Here is a 21,723-nt window from a genome sequence, read left to right on the forward strand (position 1 = left end):
AAATTTTTAAAAGGCTATAAAATAATAAAAAGGTGTTGTCTTTATGATACGTTTTGGGTGCCGTACACCCTTCCTCAGATAATAGACCGTGTATAATGTGCTACATTCTCCTAAAGAAGCACCAGGTGCGAAACGTGTGTGGGGGTGTTCATATTGGACTCCCAGGATTGTCCACTATCCTCTTCTAAAATTCTTTCGGGTGAGTGTTTATTATGATGCCAAGAGGCATTGAAGCTGGAAGGTTCTTCCGGTTTTGTGAATTTGATAGATAACCACCCTTATGAAAGCACACTGTAAAGTATAATCCATGTATGGAATCTTATGCTAAGCTTGTTATAGGGGTTACAATTGATTTTGGATATCTGAGGGGACTTATGTATCCTGAGCCTGCCCCCTTCCATCTGGGGCAATGATTGTCCTAATTATTATGATGAATGAAACAAACTACTTTTTATGAATTAATTACATTTTGTACACAATAAAATTGGATTTTTTTTTAGATAAACTCCAAAAATTCTCTTTTTTTCGACGTTACCTCCCCTATAGTACCCTATTTTCTTTGCTGCTACAATTTTCTTTGATAATGTGCTAGTGTTTTGTGGGAAGGTTCTCCAACCAGCATGTCAATTCCAAGGAAAATGATAGCAATCATGGAAAATTGCAGTGTGGTGGTTTTCTTGGAATTAACAGTAAACCTTGTATCATTTAAGGATTCTGTAAATGCTGATGGCAATACCCCTTTAATGTTCCACTGAATAACCAGTAAATAACAAACAAATGGTCTGAAAGAGTATATTTTTAGTTGATATATTTTGCTGTATTCATGGATTGAACTGATGTATGGCCTGTCTCTTAGCTGAGGTATAATGATTACAGAACTGCTATATAATGAATAATGTAGCAGAGTAATGAACAAAATATGCAATAAAACCACATTAATCTTATGTAACTTAATTTGTAAACTTTCTCTTGGATCATTTGGAGAAGATGAATCGCCTGCAACACTTATGAAACTCAGAGTATTTATAAAATTGGCATGCTTACCATTGCAGTGATATATGTTGTACACGAAAGGAGGTGTTAAAAACTGTTCTAGACCAGGTATCATAAATGATAAATGTGCTCCTTGGCATGTAGTGCTTGACTTGCATGTTGAAGCATTTAATCTTATTGATGGGCAATGCGTTTCAAATCCATAAATTTTCACTGCATAAACATCCTTAACAAATTGGCATAAAATAGCCCTTTTCACATTGCTTTGGTCTTGCTATGTCTTATGGGCATATTAAATGTAGTGGCCAATGTCGAATTATTAATAGGAACACATTGGCAACCTCTTCACTCATTGCAGGAGATAATTAAATAATTACCTTACTCTAAATACATTATTACCTAATTACATCTAGCACGTCCCTGATGTCATTTTATGTCCAGCTATAAATTCTAGGCTTTAATGAACTAATGGTACAATGGTCAGTAGCTTGTTCTCACTGCTGCTCATCTTCCAGTGAATTTCCACTTTTATTATCAGGTGTTTTTAAAGTCCATATGCCGTTAACTTTATTGTTGGCAAAGCTCCCATGTTCTGATATAGAGTTCCATATCTCCCTACATTATAGATCTATAAGAAAAAAATAGCTGCATGTGTTTACTGCAAAGGGTTTTGTACTTATATGCTGCCATCAGGAATTTCAGGTTAAATTTATATTAATTAAATTTCCATCGGCTCCATTGAGATGTATGGAGCAGAACGGTCATGTGCGGCTGTCTGCTCCATTATTCTCATGGAACGACGAGGGGTCTGACTGAGGTATGTGGGATCCCATCCGACCCCTCGTTTTTGTGATCTGTGGGGGTCTCATCACTTACACCCCCACCGATCAACAAGTTAAGCCCTATGCTGTGAATAGGGCCGAACTTGAATTTGTGGGAAAGCCCCTTTAATACTCCTTTAATACTGTGCTCTTGCTCTACCTGAGATCATTCAATAATAGTCCCCCCACAGTAGCCAATATAGTAATAGTGCTCCCACAATAGCCAAAATAGTAACAGTGCATCCACAAAGCTAGTACAGTATCAGTAATAATGTCCCTACAGTAGCCAACATAGTAATAATGCCTGATAACAGCCAATTATAGTCATAATGCCCCCACACTAGCCATTATATTAACAGTGCCTTCAAACTAATCAATATAGTAACAGGTTTCAAACACAACCCAATATAGTAACAATGGTTAAATAGTAGCCAATTTAATAACAGTGGGCTCACAGTAGCCAGGTTAGGGTGGTGGCCCCACCCTAGCTTATAGACACAGTGCCTCAAGTAGCCACAGTCAATGACATCACAGTCAGTGATTTTAGTGAGGACAGAGGGAAAACAAGAGGGCCAGGCTCTGTTTTGAGTGTATTAATAGGGGAATGACATGTGAATCATGTGATAGGGGTAAGAGGGGCAGCACAGAGGGTAATTTACCAGGTAAATAGGAAGGTAACATGTGATGTGGCCAAATTTAATGTGGCAATATAAATAGGGAGAGGACAGGTGGAGACAGTACATGTGCTGTGGGAAGAACAATCAGTGGGTGGCATAGAGACATGAAGGTACAGGAGGTGGTCTTGGTGAGAGATACTTGTTGGCAACCCCTACCCCTATTCATAAGAAGAATCTGACCATAGGTCAGAAAAAGGAGAATTATTCTCACCGTTAATTCGGTTTCCAATAGTCCACCATGACGGCCCCAACTGGAGGATGACCCTTGACCTCTGTAGGGACTGGAAGCAGAGAGGTTAATACCCCACCCCTGCATCCGTACTCCAGTGGCTACCAAATAACTACACCGGCCTTGGATGCAACCCATTTATTGTATGATACTATTACACACAGAACAAATAGGCAATTTTTCTAAGGCACTTTTAACGGTGAGAATAATTTTCCTTTTCCATAGCGTCCCCCTTGACGGCCCCAACTGGAGATGTACCAGATAACCAATTAGGGGGGGGACAACAGCTTGCAAGACCTTCCTTCCGAAGGATTGGTCTCTAGCACTCTGAACATCTAGCCTATAGTGTTCGGCAAAAGTTAGCTGACTAGACCAGGTAACTGCTCTACATATATCCTCTAGTGAGGCACCCGTTTCTCAGCCCAAGAGGCTGCCACTCCTCTGGTTGAGTGGGCCCTAACAGTCCCCGGAATGTCCAAGTTGTTGGCATCATAAGCTTCTTTGATGACAGTTCGGATCCATCTCGCAATGGACGCTTTTGAAGCTTTTTTGCCCTTTTTTTTTCCTTTGAATTGTAGGAGAATGTTGTCATCTTTTCTCCAAGACTTGGTAAATTCAAGATAATGTAGAAGGTATCTTCTGACGTCCAATGTATGCCACTCTGATTCTCTGGCATGTCTTGGGTTCTGACAAAAGGAAGGTAGAATAATTTCTTGGTTACGGTGAAAGGATGAGGCCACCTTTGGTGTGAAGGTTTTATCTAACATTAGCACAACCCTGTCCTCATACATCTTAAGATAGGGCTCTTTGATTGACAAGGTCTGGATTTCTCCCAAACGCCTAGCTGTTGTTATGGCTATAAGGAAGGTAAGTTTTAACGTCAGCTCTCTAATCTTAACCGTCTCTAGGGGTTCAAATGGTACTTTCGTGAGGTGGTTTAGTACTAATTTGAGATCCCAATTTGGGATATTTTGTTTAATATGCGGCCTTAGTCTAGCGGTAGCTTTGACAAACCTTTGGATCCACCTGTTTTCTGCTAGTGAGGTGTCGAAGAATGCGCTGAGGGCTGAGATTTGGACTTTTAAAGAACTTGTCTTAAGGCCCTTGTCGAATCCTGCTTGCAGGAAGTCCAACACCTGTGAAATGTTAGGGGATAGCTGGTTAGGAGGAGTCCTACCACAAAAGGATACAAATATTCCCCATATATTCCCCATGGAATAGATTTTGTGAGTAACTGGCTTGCAGCTTGCCTTGAGCGTGGAAATTACCTTAAATCGATAATCCCTTGGATATCAACAACATCCTTTCAGGATCCATGCAGAGAGCTGGAGAGCCTGTGGATTTGGGTGGTACACTGGACCCTGGAATAGAAGGTCGTTTAGAGGTTCCAGCATGATAGGTTCTTCCAATGCCATCTTCCTTAACCACGGGAACCAGTTTCTCTTTGGCCACCAGGGTACAATGAGAATAACCCTTGCTTGGTCCTCTCTAATGTTCTGAACGACCCGTGCTATGAGAGGTATGGGAGGAAATGCGTACATCAGAGGCCCGCTCCAAGACTGACTGAAGGCATCTCTTTGACCAAGCGGAGTCTTTGGTTCTAGAGAGAAGAAATTAGGAACCTTCACATTTTTGCTGGAGGCAAAGAGATCTATTGCTGGTTGTCCCCATCTTTGTGTGAGACGTACAAAGATGTTCTCGTTCAGATACCATTCGTTTTGGTCTATGACCTGACGACTGAGATAGTCCGCTATCAGGTTCTCTTCCCCCTTTAGGTTGGGGACTGAGAGGGAGCAGATGTTGATTTCCGCCCACGCAAATATCTTCCCTGAAAGACTGAAGAGATCGGAGTTCCTGGTACCCCCTTGATGACGAAGATAAGCCACCATGGTGGTATTGTCTGAGTATATCCTTACATGTTTCCCCTTTAATTTTAGAGTGCTGGCTCTTAAAGTCTCTAAAGCTGCTCTCAATTCTCGGTAATTTGAGGACCAGGATTTGATTGACCGTGGCCATAATCCCTGTGTGGGGAGACCTGCTACGTCTGCTCCCCAGCCTGACTGACTCGCATCCGTCTGAATATTTATTACTGGCAAGGGATGCCATGGTATTCCTCTTTCTAGATTTGGAGTGTTCTTCTACCAATCCAAGGATCGCTTGACTACTTCCGGTATCTGTATTTTTTTATTCAGGTGTTGGGGATTTTTGTCCCAGGAGGTCAATACCCAACGCTGAAGGGATCTTGTGTGACTCTGGCTCCATTGTACACACTGTATGCACGATGTCATAATCCCAAGGACTCTCATGGCTTCTCTTACTGTGCACTGACTTCTTTTCTGAAATGTTATAATCTGCTGTATCAGATTTGTTATCTTCTCTGGTGGTAAGAAGGACATTTGCTGAATTGAATCCAACAATGTTCCTAAAAAGACTACCTTCGTACTTGGAGTTAGTTTGGATTTCTCCAAATTGACTATCCACCCTAATTGTTGTAGGGTTACTATTGTGACATCCCTGTGATGTATTAGTTCTTGTTTTGAACTGGCCACCACTAACCTGAGGAATGCTATCACTTCGACCATAAGTTTTGTGAAAATCCTTGGGGCCGAAGATATCCCAAAAGGCAGCACCTTGTACTGAAAATGGACTTCCTCTCCTCTGGGCGATAGTACTGCGAACCTGAGGAATTTTTGTGAGGCTGAATGTATTGGCACATGGTAGTATGCATCTCTTAGATCCATCATACACATGAAGGCTCCCGGTTGGATCAAGACAGCTGCTGAGTTTACTGTTTCCATCTTGAATTTCCTGTAGCGTACATATCTGTTCAGGTTCTTCAGGTTGCAAATCATCCTGAATGTGCCATTTGGTTTATCAAGAAGATAGGAGAGTAGTGTCCTTCCCTTTGATGTTCCTGAGCCACAGGGATGATCACGTCTAATTGGATCAATTTTTGTATCTCCGACCATAGTAGGACTGAGAGATTTTTTGAGGGTTGTTATGTCAAGAAAAACTTTTTGGGAGGAAGAGAGGTTAGCTCTATATGGTAACCTTCCTGAAGAATACTTAATATCCAGGGATTCGATGTAACTTGATCCCATTGTGAATGGAATTTTAACAATCTTCCTCCCACTCTGGCGTCATTGTTTTCTGTATGCTGGTGTAGAATTACTGGTACTAAGGAGGAAACCTCTTCCTCTTCCTCCTTTAGGGTAGCTCCAGCTGCCCTGCTCGTCTTTCCCTCTGTAGGACTGCTTCTTATCCTTGGAGTCCTGAAAGGGCTGTTTCCTTAGATTACTTCTTGATTCTGGAAAGCCTTTCTTCCTATCCGCGGCTTTTTCTAGAAGCGTGTCTAATTCAGATCCGAATACCACATAGTTTTGACTTTGAACTGAAATCTCCAGTCCATTGGCGAAGCCAAAGTGACTTCCTGACTGAATTAAACAGTGCCCCTTCTTTGGCGCTAATTCTTACCCCTTCTGCTGAGGCGTCTGCGATGAAAGCTGTAGCCGCTCTCAATGTGGGGAAGGTACTTAACAGCATTTCCCTAGGAGTGCCATCTCTGACATGATTTTCTAATTCGGTTATCCAGTGGAAGAGGGTACGAGCCATGGATGTTGTGGCGATATTGGATTTTAAATTTAACATGGCACACTCCCATGTCTTTTTTAGAAGACTGTCCGCTTTCCTATCTAAGGGATCCTTTAATTGGATTGCGTCTTCGAATGGTAGGTCTGTTTTTTTGGTCATTTTTGTCACCTGGATGTCTACTTTAGGCGTAGAATTCCAAATTTTGGTTTCTGATTCGTCGAATGAAAGGCGGTTTCTAAATTCTTTAGAAATGGAGATCCTGTTTTCTGGCTCTCTCAATTCTTCCAGTATTAACTCCTTAAGGGTGTTGTTGATCGGGAACACGCGTCTCTTTTTGACTTTAAGGAGTCCGAATAGCACATCCTGAATAGTCTTGGTCTCCTCTACTTCTATTTTGAGGGTATCCTGCATGGCTCTCAAAAGTGGTTCCAGATCTTCGGTTGCCAGTAGATATCTAGATTCCATCTTACTTGCCGAATTTGAGGGGCCTGGATCCCTATCCACGGATTCCTTAGTTGCAGTTCCTTCAGAGTCTGATGCTGAATCCGACATGGATTCTATAATCCGTTGTCTTTTATGTGGAGGTTCTTGATGGATTAACGCCGCTATGAACGTTGTAACTGAAGTTTTAACTTAGTCTCTGATAAAGTTATGCATTTCATCTACGAACGAGGCTCTTTCCTCTCTAAGTAAATTATCCACACAATTCTTGCAAACTGGTTTTTTGTAATCAGTAGGTAGTTTTTCTAGACACATGTTGCACTTTTTTGATGTGGCTTTCTTTCTGCTTGACTGATCTTTGTCCTTAGCTCTCCCTTTATCCTTCTCCTTTTCCCTGGGATCCTACCAAGGAGAAGGAGGAGTAATTAGTCCTTAATCGGACACCTCATGTGATGATATGGGAATAAGCGGGTGACCCACCACCCTATCCCTAAATGACCCCACTTACAGGGTTCAAGTATATGAGGTCCAGGCCCAAAGCCTCCATGCCATGTGCCTCCATATTCCCAATCGTGGGATCACTGGTATCAGCAAGCCTAAATATTAACAAAAATGCATGATAGCCTCTGACATCCATACAATGTGGTGTATAAGTAAAAGAGTACCTTGATGTAGCTCGAGTAAGGGATACACTGCACAAGTTTCTAAGGAAACATACACATGGATATAGACATATATCATATATGGCACAATTGATCAAAATATATAGCATATGACCAACCTCAACGGCTGGGAAATGCCTAGAATAGAGTCTGATCTCGGAAGCACCTGGGTCAGGGCTGACATACGATCATTAGACCTCAGATCAACGTGAATACCTCGCTTTTTGAATCTTACCGCTCCACGCTCCTGCTTCCGGGTCGCGCCATCGAGATGTCACATCCTGCTACATCATTTCCGGTGGACGTCATCACCAGAGTCGGACGCCAGCCAGCCCATGTGACCTCCGCGATGGACGCGCTCCGGGTGTCCTTAGCTTCACGGAGCTGCGGGCAGAGCCAGAGGGATGCAGTCTCCTTGCAGAAGAGGAAAGGACCGGAGTCCGATCGAGGCCGAAACTGCTTGGGGTAAGGGGACAAGTCTCTGCGCCTCCTATTATCCCCCCTCACCGTCCCAACTACTGGGGATGAGGAAAGAACTTCTCTCTACTCCCTGCCCTGTGTACGGACAGGAAGCCACTGGAGTACGGATGCCGGGGTGGGGCATTTAACCTCTCTGCTTCCTGTCCCTACAGAGGTCAAGGGTCATCCTCCAGTTGGGGCCGTCGTGGGGGACGCTATGGAAAAATAGGGTCGGATCTAGGGACAACCAAAATTTAAAACACCAGGACTGATAGATACAGACTAGATTTATATCTGTGAAGTTATATATATATTTTTAATAACAGTGAATTAGAGAATGTTTTATATTGTTATCCTGAGTAAATTTAAGAATCTTGTCTTCATGTGAAACTAATACCCTTAAAGGGGTATTCCCATAAAGTACATTTTTTTCACATGTATTACAGAACTACTGGTGGCCACACATAGGATTGAATTTTAGCATCGCCTCTTTCATAGTTTTCAGAAAAGAAAATTATAATTTTTATTTTATTGGTCCTTAAAGAGAACCTTTGAGTGGGATTCAGAACATCTAACAACCCACAGGTCTTTATGGACCTGTGGTTTGGTGTGCAGAAGCCAGTATGGGGGCAGTTAAAACAAAAATTAAAGAGCACTTGGCACCTACTCCGGCTTCTTTCTTGTACCACACAGGCGCTAACTATTTTTGGTTTGGGAGAAACTAACAAGAGTAAAGTTCTCCACCATACAGGTGTTAAATGGAACCTGACAGCAGATATTGACCCACTCCAAGTATGTTGTCAGGAAGATTAACATCTTCCAGATTTTGCACAACCAAAATTAGGGTGTAAACCATCTGAGCCAGTCCACAATTTATAATGACCATCAGACAAAAAAAAAAAAAAAAAAAAAGAGTGATGCACCAAGAAGGCTCTTTCAAAAGGCGAATCAAAATCTTTTTAGGTGTGTCATTTGATTGTCTGTTCTCTGACTAAAACTTTTGATTAACATTTGCTACACCTTTTGAAAGAGCCTTTTTGGTGCATCTTCTTTTTTGTTTGATGATCTTCCAAATATTGTTTCTTTCATGGTCCAGCGTGGTAGCATGTCAATTGCTTGAATAAAGTCAAGGAAGCGGAGAGCTCAGCGCTAAAATTAAACTATCCCCACCTCAGAGCCCAGTCTGATGCAATTGACATTAACCAGTAGTTTTCAGGAAAGACAATTAGTAATGTTCAAATACAGTAAAATAAAGCAGTAATGTATAAGCACGCTGGAAGATTATTGGATACTAGAAAATGAAGGCGCTAAATCCCCTTCAGGAGCCTGAAGCGGATGCAGCACCTTCATTTTCTAGTCTCCAATCATCTTCCAGCGTGCTTATACACTATATCTCCCTGTGCAATGGCAGCAGGATCTGCCTATCTGCTCTGAGGACGGAGCCGACAGTCAGCAGTATACCATTTATACTCAAAAGCTATACCATCTTAGAACAAGGTGAGCAGAATACATATATTAGCTTTTTACATAACTATATGTTAGTTACTCCTTGAGTCCGGAGAGCTTGTCCTCTGCTTTTTTCCCATATTGCCTGGATTTGTCTCGAGATCATATTGAACACGTTCCCCCAGTTCCCAGCAAAATAAAGCAGGCATTCTTAAGCAGAGAGCTTGACTTCAGTGCCAAGCTCTCTGCCTCATAAAACGTGATCTGGAAGAGGTTAAGCTACTTGACAACATACTGGTAAGAGTTTATTAGGTCAATTTCTGCTGATAAGAGAAGAAAAAAAACAAAACCCATACACACAACCCATTTCCTGTGTAATTAATAATTTTGAAGATGAACACCAAAGACACTAAATTACCATAGATTTCCTTGAGCCGTAAAATTTACCTTGCCACTTTAAATAAAATGACTTTCTAGTGTACATTAATGAAGGAACCAAGATCAATGAACTTTGAATCTACTTACAATCTTTGCTCCTTTTGATGGTGCACACAAGTGCAAGAGTGCAAAAGTCAAACATTCCCCTATCTTGTAGTAAAAGCCTTTCAATCCGAGAGACTTGATTTGGAAAGCGACAAAAACACACTGCCCACACAGTAATGGTTTAAGAGATGAGATCTTTTAATAGAATGCAATGCAGAGACACCTCTAAATTTTAAAAACAATAATTGTTTTATTTGTAAGACTAATCTTAGCAAATTCCTTCCTTTATTATAGTGCTCATGGATGATGGAAGGTGTTGCTATGAATAAAGGGAGTCCGTTTTTTTGTAAGGTTTTCATACAACAGCCCCACCATATTCAATTAGCTGCACATTAAAACACATTGGGAAGGTTTCTTTGAGGAGTTTAATGACAGCCACAGGATCGAACTACCATGTTTCTATACTTCTTTAATATAACATTGGAGCTATCATCAAAATACAAGACTGATATTCCTTGGAGATCAATAGGGGCGCAGCATGGTTTGGGAACAGTCTCTGGATTAATAAAGTGAACCAAAGTTTGGACGATTGCATGATTGGTAGCATTCATGTAAGAATTTAGTGGAAAAGAACACTCTCCATCACAGTAATAAGCTGCATAGCCTTCTGGAGCTATGATCCAATCCTGCCAGCCAAGATCACGGAAACTTACATATAGTTCATGCTTCTTGCATGCTTGTTTTAAGAACCGCCGTCCACTTTGAGAGCTGCTGCTCATGAAGCTCTCTGTGATGTTTACTGAAAGGTCTTCATGCTCTCTAAATCCCATGCCTTTGTCTTGATTCCAGTGTTTTCCACTAGTAGACCGTACACTACGGAGGTGGATAGTTTCAGACTTAAAAAACGCCACTATAAATGGTTGCTTCTCCTGTGGACCACTTAAGCCAACTAAGCCTGCAAATCTTGGTTGGATACTTTTGTGGTCCATAGTCTCAATTATCAACTGTAGGCCAAGATTGTACTGTGGATTTTCAACCCAATCATTACTAGTTGCAGTAACATCAAAGGTCAACCATCCAATGTCTGATCCATAGATAAGTTGTGTATCAAGCTTCAGTAACTTACTTGGGTATTCTTGAATCACCTGGTAAACACTTATCTGGTATGTTTCATTATAAGGGATTTGATCTTTATATATTCTTAGCTCGGCAGCTGTCAGCTGTTCCCCAACAGGTATGTCTGATAACTGAAATCTTAGTTCCTTACTGTAGCATTGGTGGCAAACTTCAGTATCATTCTCCAACAAATTGACAAAACTCATGACTAGATCAGCATCAGCAAGATAGTGGTTTTCCACTGGGCTAAGCAGTGGGGAATCCATGAAAAAGTGATTCAAGAAAGAAAACTCCACATTTTCTTCTCTGACATTCATGGAATTGTACAAATCCATCATAAACATTGGAGCAGATGTATGTTTCTCATGGAATGGAGGTCTTGGTCTATGTGGCAATCCCAAGACAGTCAAAATTTCTTTTTGGATCTCTCTCCGTTCATGGCCTCTCAACCTTCTCTGTACAAAGCTGGAATGAATGCCACGTTCCAGAGTTTGATCGGATGTCACTAGTCTTAGCATAATGAAATATACAAATATGTTTATAAAGGTCCTTCTGTTGGATTCTTTTAATCTCATTTTCACCGGATTTTACTGCGACACAAGAGTAACTGCAACACAAGAATAAACAAGTGATTAATAAACTGCAGACCACCTAAGCCAAAAAGCACTGCTACTTCCAGATTACTTTATCATCCAGCAGAGTTTATTAGGAGCTCTGCTCCTGTATTTTACTGGGAAAATTAACTTTATTTTTATGTAGCACTGTTGCTCAGGGGAGTCACTAAGGGCTCTGGCCATTACATGTCACTCAAAGCACTTGTGACCCCCTTATGTGCAGCTGCTATGGGGCCTGCAGTGTCAAGGGGCCCCCCATCATCCATCCTGACACACTAAAGAAGATGTGAACCACTATATACATTTTATGCTGCACATTGCAAAGCATAATATCTATATAACATACTGTATATGTGATATATATGTTGTACATGTCACTGTATGTGTGTATATGCTCTACATGTGATGTAACTCGCATGTGAATGTATGTATATGTGTATATGTGAGGAGGCTGCTATGGGACCCCGTCTCTCCTTGTTACACCTCTGTATGATACTCAGAGAGTACTGTGCACAGAAACTATTAAAATACAATCAGCAGGATAACTACTAGTGATATGTTTGCATCTGTGACTGTATTATGGTGCAAACACCCAACTTTTCTGTAGATATTCAGGCATAAGGAGGAAAAGGAAATTGAATATTTCAATATATATAACACAAAAATGTAATATTTTTGGAAAGCTATGTTTGCCATTTTTCTATACTTTTTTTTATTTTACCAAAAGGTTAACATCACAGAGATCTGGCGAGGAATAGATTTAGGTTGACAAGATTCCCCTTTAGCTTTTACAGAAGTCAACAAATGTGTAGTGAGAACGATTACCCTCCTAGCACTACATACATTTGCATAAAATATACGAAGACTTCTTTGGCTGTCAGTTCCCAGCTCAGCGAGATGTTCTCACCATTAGCGCTGTCTGCTCCTCTAGCTTCTGCATTGCTAAAAAAAATGCTGGGTCACAAAAAAAATAGCAAGATGACAGACTTTTATTCAAACTATGCACTTTTTCCGCAGAAAAGAACCTAGAGAGGGAGCCCCAATAACATTATCCGGGCTTCAGCACTTTTTGTGCCTGTGCATTTTCACACAAGCATCTGTTACCTTGAACTGCAAATGTGATGCCGCAGCCACAATAGCGGCTTTATGACATGGCTGAACACATCTACATCTGTTCACACATTATTAAGAGGAGGTCTTCTCACACTGCTAATCTCCAGCCTTGGTTTTGTCCTCTATTAACCAGCAAAGTCTTTAAACTTTGGATCTCATTAAAATAAACTTTGTTTAGCTGCAATGTGGTTGGAGCTCAGGTTGATGGAAACAGACCAACAAAGGCCTTCAAAAATTGTGAATTAGACTCACCGGTAATTCGGTTTCCATCTAGTCCTCCATGACGGCCCACTAGGAGGATGACCCTTGACCTCTGTAGGGACAGGAAGCAGAGAGGTTAAAAGCCTCCCCCCACATCCTCCCGCCAGTGTCTACCAAATAACTACACCAGTGGAAGATACAACATATTTTTATTCTGTCTTGTTAGAATCACATACAGAATTTTCAAAGAAGTGAAAGAAACATGGGAGGGAAAAATATATAGGCCGTCATGGAGGACTAGATGGAAACCGAATTACCGGTGAGTCTAATTCACAATTTCCATAACGTCCCCCATGACGGCCCACTAGGAGATCTACAAAATTAGTAGAGTTAGGGTGGGACCACAGCCTGGAGAACCTTCTGACCGAAGGCGAGATCCTGTGAGTTGGGTAAGTCCAGCCGATAGTGTTTTGCAAAGGTGGATGAAGAAACCCAGGTGGCGGCTCTGCAGATTTGTTCAAGAGAAGCGCCCCTCTTCTCTGCCCAGGAGGCGGATATGGCTCTGGTGGAATGGGCTTTAAGGTTAGGAGGAACTTCCTTCCCTTGTTCTGTGTAACAGGAGGCTATGGCAGTCTTTAACCATCTGGCGATCGTGGTTTTGGATGCCTTTACCCCTTTGTTCTTCCCCTGAAACTGAACAAAGAGATTGTGATCTTTGCGCCAAGGTTTCGTAGCTTTTAAGTACTCTAAGACCGAGCGCCTTACATCCAGGGAATGCCACTCCAATTCCTTGCTTGAAGAAGGATTCCCGTAGAATGATGGAAGAATTATTTCTTGGTTCTTGTGAAACCTGGACGCCACTTTAGGAACAAAGCTTGGATCCAGAGTCAAAGTTATCCTGTCAGGGAGAATACACATATAGGGTTCTCTAATAGAAATGGCTTGGAGTTCCCCCAGCCTTCTAGCTGAGGTCACAGCTACTAATAAGGAAGTTTTTAAGGTTAGGTTTTTTATACTAGCGTCTTTTAAAGGCTCAAAGGGAGGCCTGGAGAGAGCATCTAGAACCAGGGAGAGATCCCAGGAGGGAACCCGTTTCAGAACCTGAGGCCTAATTCTATTTGCAGCAGCAATAAATCTTTTGACCCACCTGTGGTCCGCCAGGGGTTGGTCGAAGAATGCGCTCAGAGCCGAAATTTGGACTTTCAAAGTGCTAGTAGAAAGACCAATTTCTAGTCCTTTTTGCAGGAAGTCTAGTACCTGTAAAATATTTGGGTTAGACTGAGAGGGGGGATTAGCCCCACAAAAGGTCACAAACTTTTTCCATATCTTATGGTATATGGCGAAAGTAACCTTTTTCCTACTTGCCTTCAACGTAGTTATTACGGCCCGAGAGAGACCTTGGGACCTTAGGAACTCGAACTCAGGATCCAAGCCGCCAGACGGAGTCTTCCTGGATCGGGATGGAAAATCGGACCTTGGTATAGCAGGTCCTTCTGAATCGGTAGAATAAAGGGTTGCTGGACAGATAGGGACCTCAGCAGTGGGTACCAGCTTCTTTTTGGCCAGTTTGGGCAGATCAGGATCACCCTTGACCGGTCGAGCAAGATTTTCCTGAGTACTCTCGCAATTAGGGGAATTGGGGGAAAGGCATACATAAGACTTCCGCTCCAACGATGGCTGAACGCGTCCAAGTGATCTCTGGACTCGCCGGCCTCCAGAGAGAAGTATTGTTGGCATTTTGAATTCTCCCTCGTGGCGAATAGGTCTATTTGGGGCATGCCCCAGACGCTGGTTAGATGTAGGAAGATTTCCTGGTTGAGACACCATTCGTTCGGTAGGATCTCTCTCCTGCTGAGATAATCCGCTTCTCTGTTGAGGGATCCCTTCAAATGGGTGGCAGAGATGGAAAGGATGTTTTCTTCCGCCCACTGGAAGATGGTACGAGCCAGACTCGATAATACTGGAGATCTTGTACCCCCTTGTCTCCTTAAATAGGACACTGTCGAGACGTTGTCCGAGAGAATGTGGATATGATGATCCCTCAGATAGGCTGTGTTCGATCTTAGCGCTTCCCAGACCGCTCTTAACTCCCTGTAGTTTGAGCTGCTTTTTGCTTGGGCTAGAGTCCAGGACCCCTGCTCGTAGTGGGAAGGAAGGATTGCTCCCCAGCCTGAGCTGCTTGCGTCCGTCACTATGGTGATGGTTGGGAGGTGGTGCCAACATACTCCTTTCTCTAGGTTCCTTGATTCCATCCACCACAGCAGGTCCCTCTTTACAAAGGAAGGAATCCGGATCTTCTTGTCTAGACCTGAAGACTTCCTGTTCCAGAAGGTTAGGATCCAACTCTGAAGGATCCGAGTATGGCTCTGACTCCAGGCGACCGCAGGTAGGCATGCTGTGAGGAGCCCCAGGATCTTCATCGCCTGTCTGACTGGTACAGAGTCCTTCCGTCTGAATGAACGAATCTGATGCCTTATGTTGGATATTTTCTCCTGAGGAAGAAAAGACATTTGGTGAGTTGAGTCTAGAATGATCCCTAGAAAGGTCTTTCGAGTGGAGGGTACTAAACTTGATTTTTTCAGGTTGATTAACCACCCCAACTCTGTTAAAATTCTTAGGGAAGACTCTCTTGCCAAGATTAGTTTTTGTTTGTCTTTCCCTATAATTAGCAAATCGTCTAGGTAAGGGATGATTGATATGTCTTGTAGTCTTAAAAAGGCTACCACCTCCACCATGATCTTGGTAAAGACCCTTGGAGCCGATGAAATACCGAATGGAAGTGCACGGAATTGAAAGTGTAAGACAGAGCCCTCGGGAGAGAGAACCGAGAATCTTAGGAATCTCTGAGATGAGGGGTGAATAGGTACATGGTAATATGCGTCTTTTAGATCTAAAGTGCACATATAGGAGCCTGTGTGAACAAGTTGGGTAGCTGTTCTTACCGACTCCATGCGAAATCTTCTGTAAACGATGAAGCGGTTTAGCTCTTTCAAGTTGATAATTAGGCGATTTGATCCGTCTGGTTTTTTGACAAGGAACAACGGGGAGTAGAATCCCAATTTTTCTTGTTCTTGAGGGACCGGCACCACCACTCCCATGTGGATTAGATGAAACACTTCCTGCCAAATGAAGGAATGTGTAGAATGAGAGAGAGAGGGTAAGGGAGCGACAAACCTTGGAGAAGGGGGGGGTGATGAGAATTCTATCCTGTAGCCTGATTCCAAGATAGATAGTACCCAGGGATTCGAGGTGACCTTTGTCCACTGGGATAGGAATCCCAGGAGACGCCCCCCCACTCTGGCGTCATTGTTTCTTGTTTCCTGGACCCTCTGGGAGGTTAGAGAAAAGGAACCCCCTTCCCCTTCCTCCTTTGGGATAACTCCACCGTCCTTGCTTACCTTTGCCACGGTAAGTCTCTCCGGTGTTCCTAAAAGGACGAAAGGAAGATTTCTTGGGTACTGTTTTGGACTCTGGAAATCCCCTTTTTCTGTCGGACGCCTTTTCGAGTATAGCGTCCAATTCGGGTCCGAACACAAAGTCTCCGGAGAAAGGAATGCTGCACAATTTGGATTTAGAGCGGATGTCCCCGCTCCACTGTTTCAGCCATAAGGCCCTCCTGGTGGCATTGGTAAGAGCTCCTTCTTTTGCAGCAAACCTTATTCCTTCGGCAGATGCGTCAGCAAGGAAGGCAGTAGCAGATCTTAACAATGGTATGCTTTCCAGTAAGTCTTCTCTGGGAGTACCCTCCCGGATATGGGACTCTAATTTCCCCAGCCAGAAATATAGTGTTCTTGCTACCGAAGTGGCTCCTAAGTTCGATTTTAGGCTTAGCATGGAAGTTTCCCACGCTTTCTTTAAAAGGGCTTCTGATTTCCTGTCCATTGGGTCTCTTAACTGAGCCGAATCTTCAAAGGGCAGGTCCATCTTCCTAGAGACCTTGGAAACCTGTACATCAACTTTGGGGAACGAGTCCCAATCCTTTGACTCTTCAGGGTCGAAGACTAAGCGTTTCCTGAAATTCTTAGAGACCGCGATTTTCCTCTCAGGGTCTCTCCATTCCTGACTAATTAGACCCCTAAGGGTATCATTCAGGGGAAAGACACGCTGTTTCCTGGCTTTGAGTCCCCCAAATAGTTCATCTTCGCGAGAAAGAGGGGGTTCCTCGTCCTCGAGGTTCAATGTATCTCTCATAGCTTTCAGAAGATCGTCCAGATCCTCATTTTGGAATAAGTAGCGGGAACATGTTGCTTGCTCACGATCCTGATGATCCTGGTCTCCCGCCAGAGAGCAGGAGGGAGAGTCTGAAATACACCCCTCTTCTTCCTCTGAGGAGGAAGCCGATACTATCCGAGCTTTCTTACGTGGGGGTGGGGCTCCCTGCGTAGCCGCCGCCACTGAAGAAACCACCTTCTCGTCTATAAAGGACTTAAGCTCGTCCATAAAAGACGTTTTCTCCTCCCGCATGAATTCTTCTATGCAGAGTCTGCAGATCGGTTTCTTATAGCCCTCTAGTAGTGTACGGAAGCACATACTGCATTTTTTAACAGGAATCCTGCTTTTTTCAGGTTTTTCTCTACTCTTTTCCTTTCCTGATTTCTCTTCCTTGCCTTTCCCCTTAGAAACTTGCTCCTAGGGAAGGAAGGCAAGGAGACAATGACTTGGAGCTCACACAAAAAACAGTTGTATATGTTGCCATACAGCACCACTCACGTGCACCGGGGGGTGGAGTAGGCCCAAGTCTGCCTCATCAGCCATTATGATGTCTGGGACGGCCGGCCAAGAAGAAAACGAGTCATAGACCTCAGACCAACTGACTACCCGCTATTTGAGGATTTAAATACCTGCATGGGGAGCCCATCCCCCTGTCGGTGGCTCCTACTGCGTCCCGCGCCCGGTCCGCGGTCACTTCCGGTCGCGACCGGAAGTCGTCATCGAACAGGGGGAATTCTGGGAAACGTAGTTTCCTGCGTCCGCGCGAGAGTCTGGTGACCAGCCCGCCGGAGAGGACGCCAGCCGGAACGAAGATAACTTCCAGGGAGAGCCCGCAGCCGCCGGGCTAACCGAGGATCTGTCCGGAGGGGAACTTGGACCGCAGTCGGCGTAACCCCAGGTAAGGCTTGGTGAGTATGGAGATCCTTCTCCGTTTTTTTTTTTTTTTTTCAAAACGTCCCCCCCCCCCCTTAGGAGGAGAGAGACCCTCTCTTGACCTGACCCCTGTAGGGACAGGAAGACACTGGCGGGAGGATGTGGGGGGAGGCTTTTAACCTCTCTGCTTCCTGTCCCTACAGAGGTCAAGGGTCATCCTCCTAGTGGGCCGTCATGGGGGACGTTATGGAAACCAATGATCTAGAGTCATGGCATATTTTAGACTAATTACTAAAAATGTACAAACACCATTCACCCTCTTAAAAGGTTGAGCCACTTTACCTCATGTTTTTTTGTAAAGTGGGGGAGGGGAAGAATATTAATTTATGAAAAAAACATCTATAAATAGTTCTGCTCCCCTATCTTGATAGGTACAGTGAATCCTCCATTCTTACTTCATCAGCCAGACATTCCTGTCCATAAAATGGCCACAGATGGAGGGTCATGTGATCTCCGTCTAAGAACAATTGCCCTGCCAGGACCTTATGATAGATTAATACATATAAAAACCAAAGTCTTGGCAGGGGAAATTGATCATGGGCAGAGATCACATGACCCTCCATGATTAAGTATGAAAAAGTTATCAGTGCCAGAACATGGCAAAATGTTAGGAGGAGGTTTTCATTTTTCTAAATGTATTTTTTTTCCCCGCTTCCCAGTACAAGGCATTGAACATTAAATACCATTACTATGAAGTGCAATTTGTTACGCACAAAACAAGCCCATACACAGCTACTTCGGGTTAACACATGCATTACAATGTGCTATCAGCACATTGTAATGTATGAGGAGTAAAATCCCCATATACTGCCATACTGTACTATGGCAGTATATGATAGGATCGTACAGACAACCTAGGGTTAAAGTACCCTAGGCAGTCTGAAAAATAGTAAAAATAAAAAAGTTAAAAATTATAATAAAAAACCCTAAAACTCAAATCACCCCCCTTTCCCTAGAACTGATATAAATACAAATAAAAAAGTAAAAATCATAAACAAATTAGGTATCACCGCGTCTTAAAATGCCCAATCAAAAAATGATAACGGTTTTTCACTGTGTTTAATCCCGTAACAGAAAATCACGCCCAAAGTCGAGAATGACACTTTTTTGTCATTTTAAAAAAAATTTAAAATTCTATAAACAGTGATCACAAGGTTGTACAGTCCTAAAATCATTGTAAACGTCATCAAAATCCGCAAAAAAACGACACCACCCACAGCTCTGTACACCAAAGTATAAAAAAGTTATTAGCGCCAGAAGATGGCAAAATACCCCAAAAAATTTTTGTACAGGAGGTTTTAATTTTTTTAAATGTATGTTAACATTATAAAACCTATATAAATTTGGTATCCCCGTAATCATACTGACTCAAAGAATAAAGTAGACATGTCATTTGGGGCGCACATTGAAATCCGTAAAATCCAAGCCCACAAGAAAATGGAACAAATGCGTCCTGAAAGGGTTAAGTCGCCGGCAGCAATCAGTGGGTGTTACCGGTAAGCCTCTCCATGCACCCCCACCCGGCATGTGATGTACTATTACATCACATGTCGGTAAGGAGTTAGCCCAAGAGTTTTTTTCTTTGAGGACATGACAAAAAGAAAAAAGGGAAGATGTGTTACGGACACGCCTTTGCGTAGAAGCCCTTATTGTGAAACATCAGCTTTGGAGACTACACAGAAATTAGGTATAGTGGAAAGATTCACACAATCTCTGAGTATTTTTCCACTCAGCTCATAATGACCAATGCAATGTAAGCATAGAAAATAACAGGACTTGCCCTGCGCCTAAAATTACATATACATTTTAGTACATTATTTTATTTATGTTGGCTAAGTCTTTTGTATGCAACTAGACAAAGCACAGTAGCTTCCTGTGCAAAGTTTCCGAAAACACTTTAATAATGATTATAAGTGGAGCTGGAGCTTCAGGAATAGAACGATTAAGCCATATTCAGAAGCCTTAGGAGATGCAGTAAAATTCTATTTTACACAATATTGTAAACATTGGTGAGAGTCACTGAGCTGAGTTAATTAATGCATTTACCCCAGAGTTGTGGTGGAAGTTCGCAAAAAACATCATCATAAATTTTGGGCTTTTCATGTTGTTGTGTTCCGGATAAGACTTTATAAAAAAACATTTTTCTACATCTTCTTAGCCATAGAAATCACAATGTATATGTGGGAAACACTTACCTGGATGTTCAGGCTTCTGCTCTGCTGAGGTACCAGGAAATCCACACCTTCAGAGGACAAGTCTTGTGATCACTGATGGTCTGAAGGATCAAGCTACATGTTTGTCTCCTCTGAATTAGAATACAATTGAATGAATCCAGAGTCCTCACACCTGAGCGGTGCCCTGCTTTATTAGCATGAGGGAGTGATGGGATATCCCAGGAGGATGGGATTATGCAATGCTCCAGTATAGAACATGGAAAAGTCAGATGGCAGTTTGTTTTACAGCTGAGGAAAGATTAGGGGCAAACAAGATTAATATAGCATGTCTGGAATAGTTTTATGGTCTCTGATCTAGTAGATGGAGCAGAAGGGTGTGGGAGAACTGGAAACCTAAACACTTTGAGCCTTTTCCTCCAGTCAATGAGTGTGATGCATCATTTACAAATGAAAGAAACCACAGAGCTGGACAACATGACAAATAGAAAGAAGCTGCAGAAATCAAGCACATACAACTGCTACTGGGGAAATCCCAATGTGTAAGGCTGGGCCTCAGCATTCACATGCAAAGGGACCTGTGCTATGCGTGACGACTTTCCCATGAACGAGCGCAGACCAGGAAAAACGCTGTGTACGCTGGAGGGCGCCTTTCCACGTGGTATTTTTCTTGCATTTTTAAACGCATCCAAAATGAAAGTGGGAGGGGGTTTGGCCAAAACACATATATGTTTGCAATGAAACGCATGCATTTCTGGCACACACCCTCCCACTTTCGTCTTGGATGTGTTTGAAAACGCCACGTGGAGAGGCGCCCTCCAGCGTACACAGCGTTTTTCCTGGTCTGCGCTTGCTCATTTCACTGGCATCAACATGTCAGTGTAGTCCAGTGTTACGAGCTTTAGCCCAGGAAATCCCTCCAGTGCACCAAGGGAATTATTTATCATCATAACTGAGTTTTATAATCCTAATCAGATGAAAGCAACTGTCTTCTTCACCCTTGAAAAACGCATAAAAGTTGGGATTTTGATTAAAAATGTTAAGGGCGCGGTCACACAATGCGATTTGGTTGCTTTTTGAAACGCATTACAGCAACTGAGATGAGGTGATTTGCCTAATTACATTACTGTTAGGGCGCATTTACATGTTGCATCGCATTTTTGACGCATTCCACTGGCTTCAGCCTTGACTACATGCTAAGGTTACATTGCATCGTGTGAATGCGCCCTCAGCATTTTCGTTTACAAAATGTAGTGTAAACACAATGTTAACACACCGTGGGCATAAGTTCATTAACAAGTGCAAGGACATATATCAAACATAAAAAAGTATGACAACCATCCTGATGACTTCCTACAAATCATGTTGTGTACAGATAGCCTCAGGGCGCGTTCATACGTTCTGCTAGCGTCGTGTTTTGAACGCATGAGATCGGGTTATCAATCCCATGCGTTTCCTGGGAAATGCATATGCGATTGACCCGAGCCCCGCCCCCTGTGCACTAGCGTCGCGTTCATTACATGTGAATGCGCCCTCAGTGAAACCTCTAGTACACACAATT

General features: G+C 42.9%; 2 protein-coding genes across 9 annotated transcripts; both read right to left on the reverse strand.

Moving 5' to 3' along the window:
- Nucleotides 1–9,979: 9,979 nt before the first annotated feature.
- On the reverse strand, nt 9,980–20,465 carry LOC140127416 (bone morphogenetic protein 7-like). 5 transcript variants are annotated; one of them, XM_072148092.1, is made up of 3 exons: nt 20,187–20,465; nt 12,440–12,474; nt 9,980–11,508 (listed from the first exon to the last, which is right to left on the reverse strand). In XM_072148092.1, exon 3 carries the CDS (start codon nt 11,491–11,493, stop codon nt 10,228–10,230), a length of 1,266 nt encoding a protein of 421 aa, XP_072004193.1. In that variant the 5' UTR covers nt 11,494–11,508; nt 12,440–12,474; nt 20,187–20,465; the 3' UTR covers nt 9,980–10,227. The 5 variants fall into 5 exon arrangements, with proteins under 5 accessions (XP_072004193.1, XP_072004190.1, XP_072004191.1 ...); XM_072148089.1 differs by having other exon boundaries at nt 12,376–12,474; nt 20,187–20,464; XM_072148090.1 differs by having other exon boundaries at nt 9,980–11,525; nt 12,376–12,474; nt 20,187–20,464.
- LOC140127415 (uncharacterized) lies at nt 12,936–15,879 on the reverse strand. Of its 4 annotated transcripts, none has more exons than XM_072148085.1 (2): nt 15,789–15,879; nt 12,936–15,338 (listed from the first exon to the last, which is right to left on the reverse strand). In XM_072148085.1, the coding sequence occupies exon 2, from the start codon at nt 15,238–15,240 to the stop codon at nt 13,237–13,239; it is 2,004 nt and encodes a 667-aa protein (XP_072004186.1). In that variant the 5' UTR covers nt 15,241–15,338; nt 15,789–15,879; the 3' UTR covers nt 12,936–13,236. The 4 variants fall into 4 exon arrangements, with proteins under 4 accessions (XP_072004186.1, XP_072004188.1, XP_072004189.1 ...); XM_072148087.1 differs by lacking the exon at nt 15,789–15,879 and having other exon boundaries at nt 12,936–14,103; nt 14,212–15,774; XM_072148088.1 differs by lacking the exon at nt 15,789–15,879 and having other exon boundaries at nt 12,936–13,744; nt 13,994–15,774.
- Nucleotides 20,466–21,723: the final 1,258 nt, after the last annotated feature.

Source organism: Engystomops pustulosus, chromosome 4 (genome assembly GCF_040894005.1).
Source record: "Engystomops pustulosus chromosome 4, aEngPut4.maternal, whole genome shotgun sequence".
NCBI lineage: Eukaryota > Metazoa > Chordata > Amphibia > Anura > Leptodactylidae > Engystomops > Engystomops pustulosus.

Coding starts and splice junctions, on each gene's coding strand:
- LOC140127416 (XM_072148093.1), bottom strand. CDS start 11,493: ATGAGATTAAAAGAATCCAACAGAAGGACCTTTATAAACATATTTGTA.
- LOC140127415 (XM_072148085.1), bottom strand. CDS start 15,240: ATGCCTACCTGCGGTCGCCTGGAGTCAGAGCCATACTCGGATCCTTCA.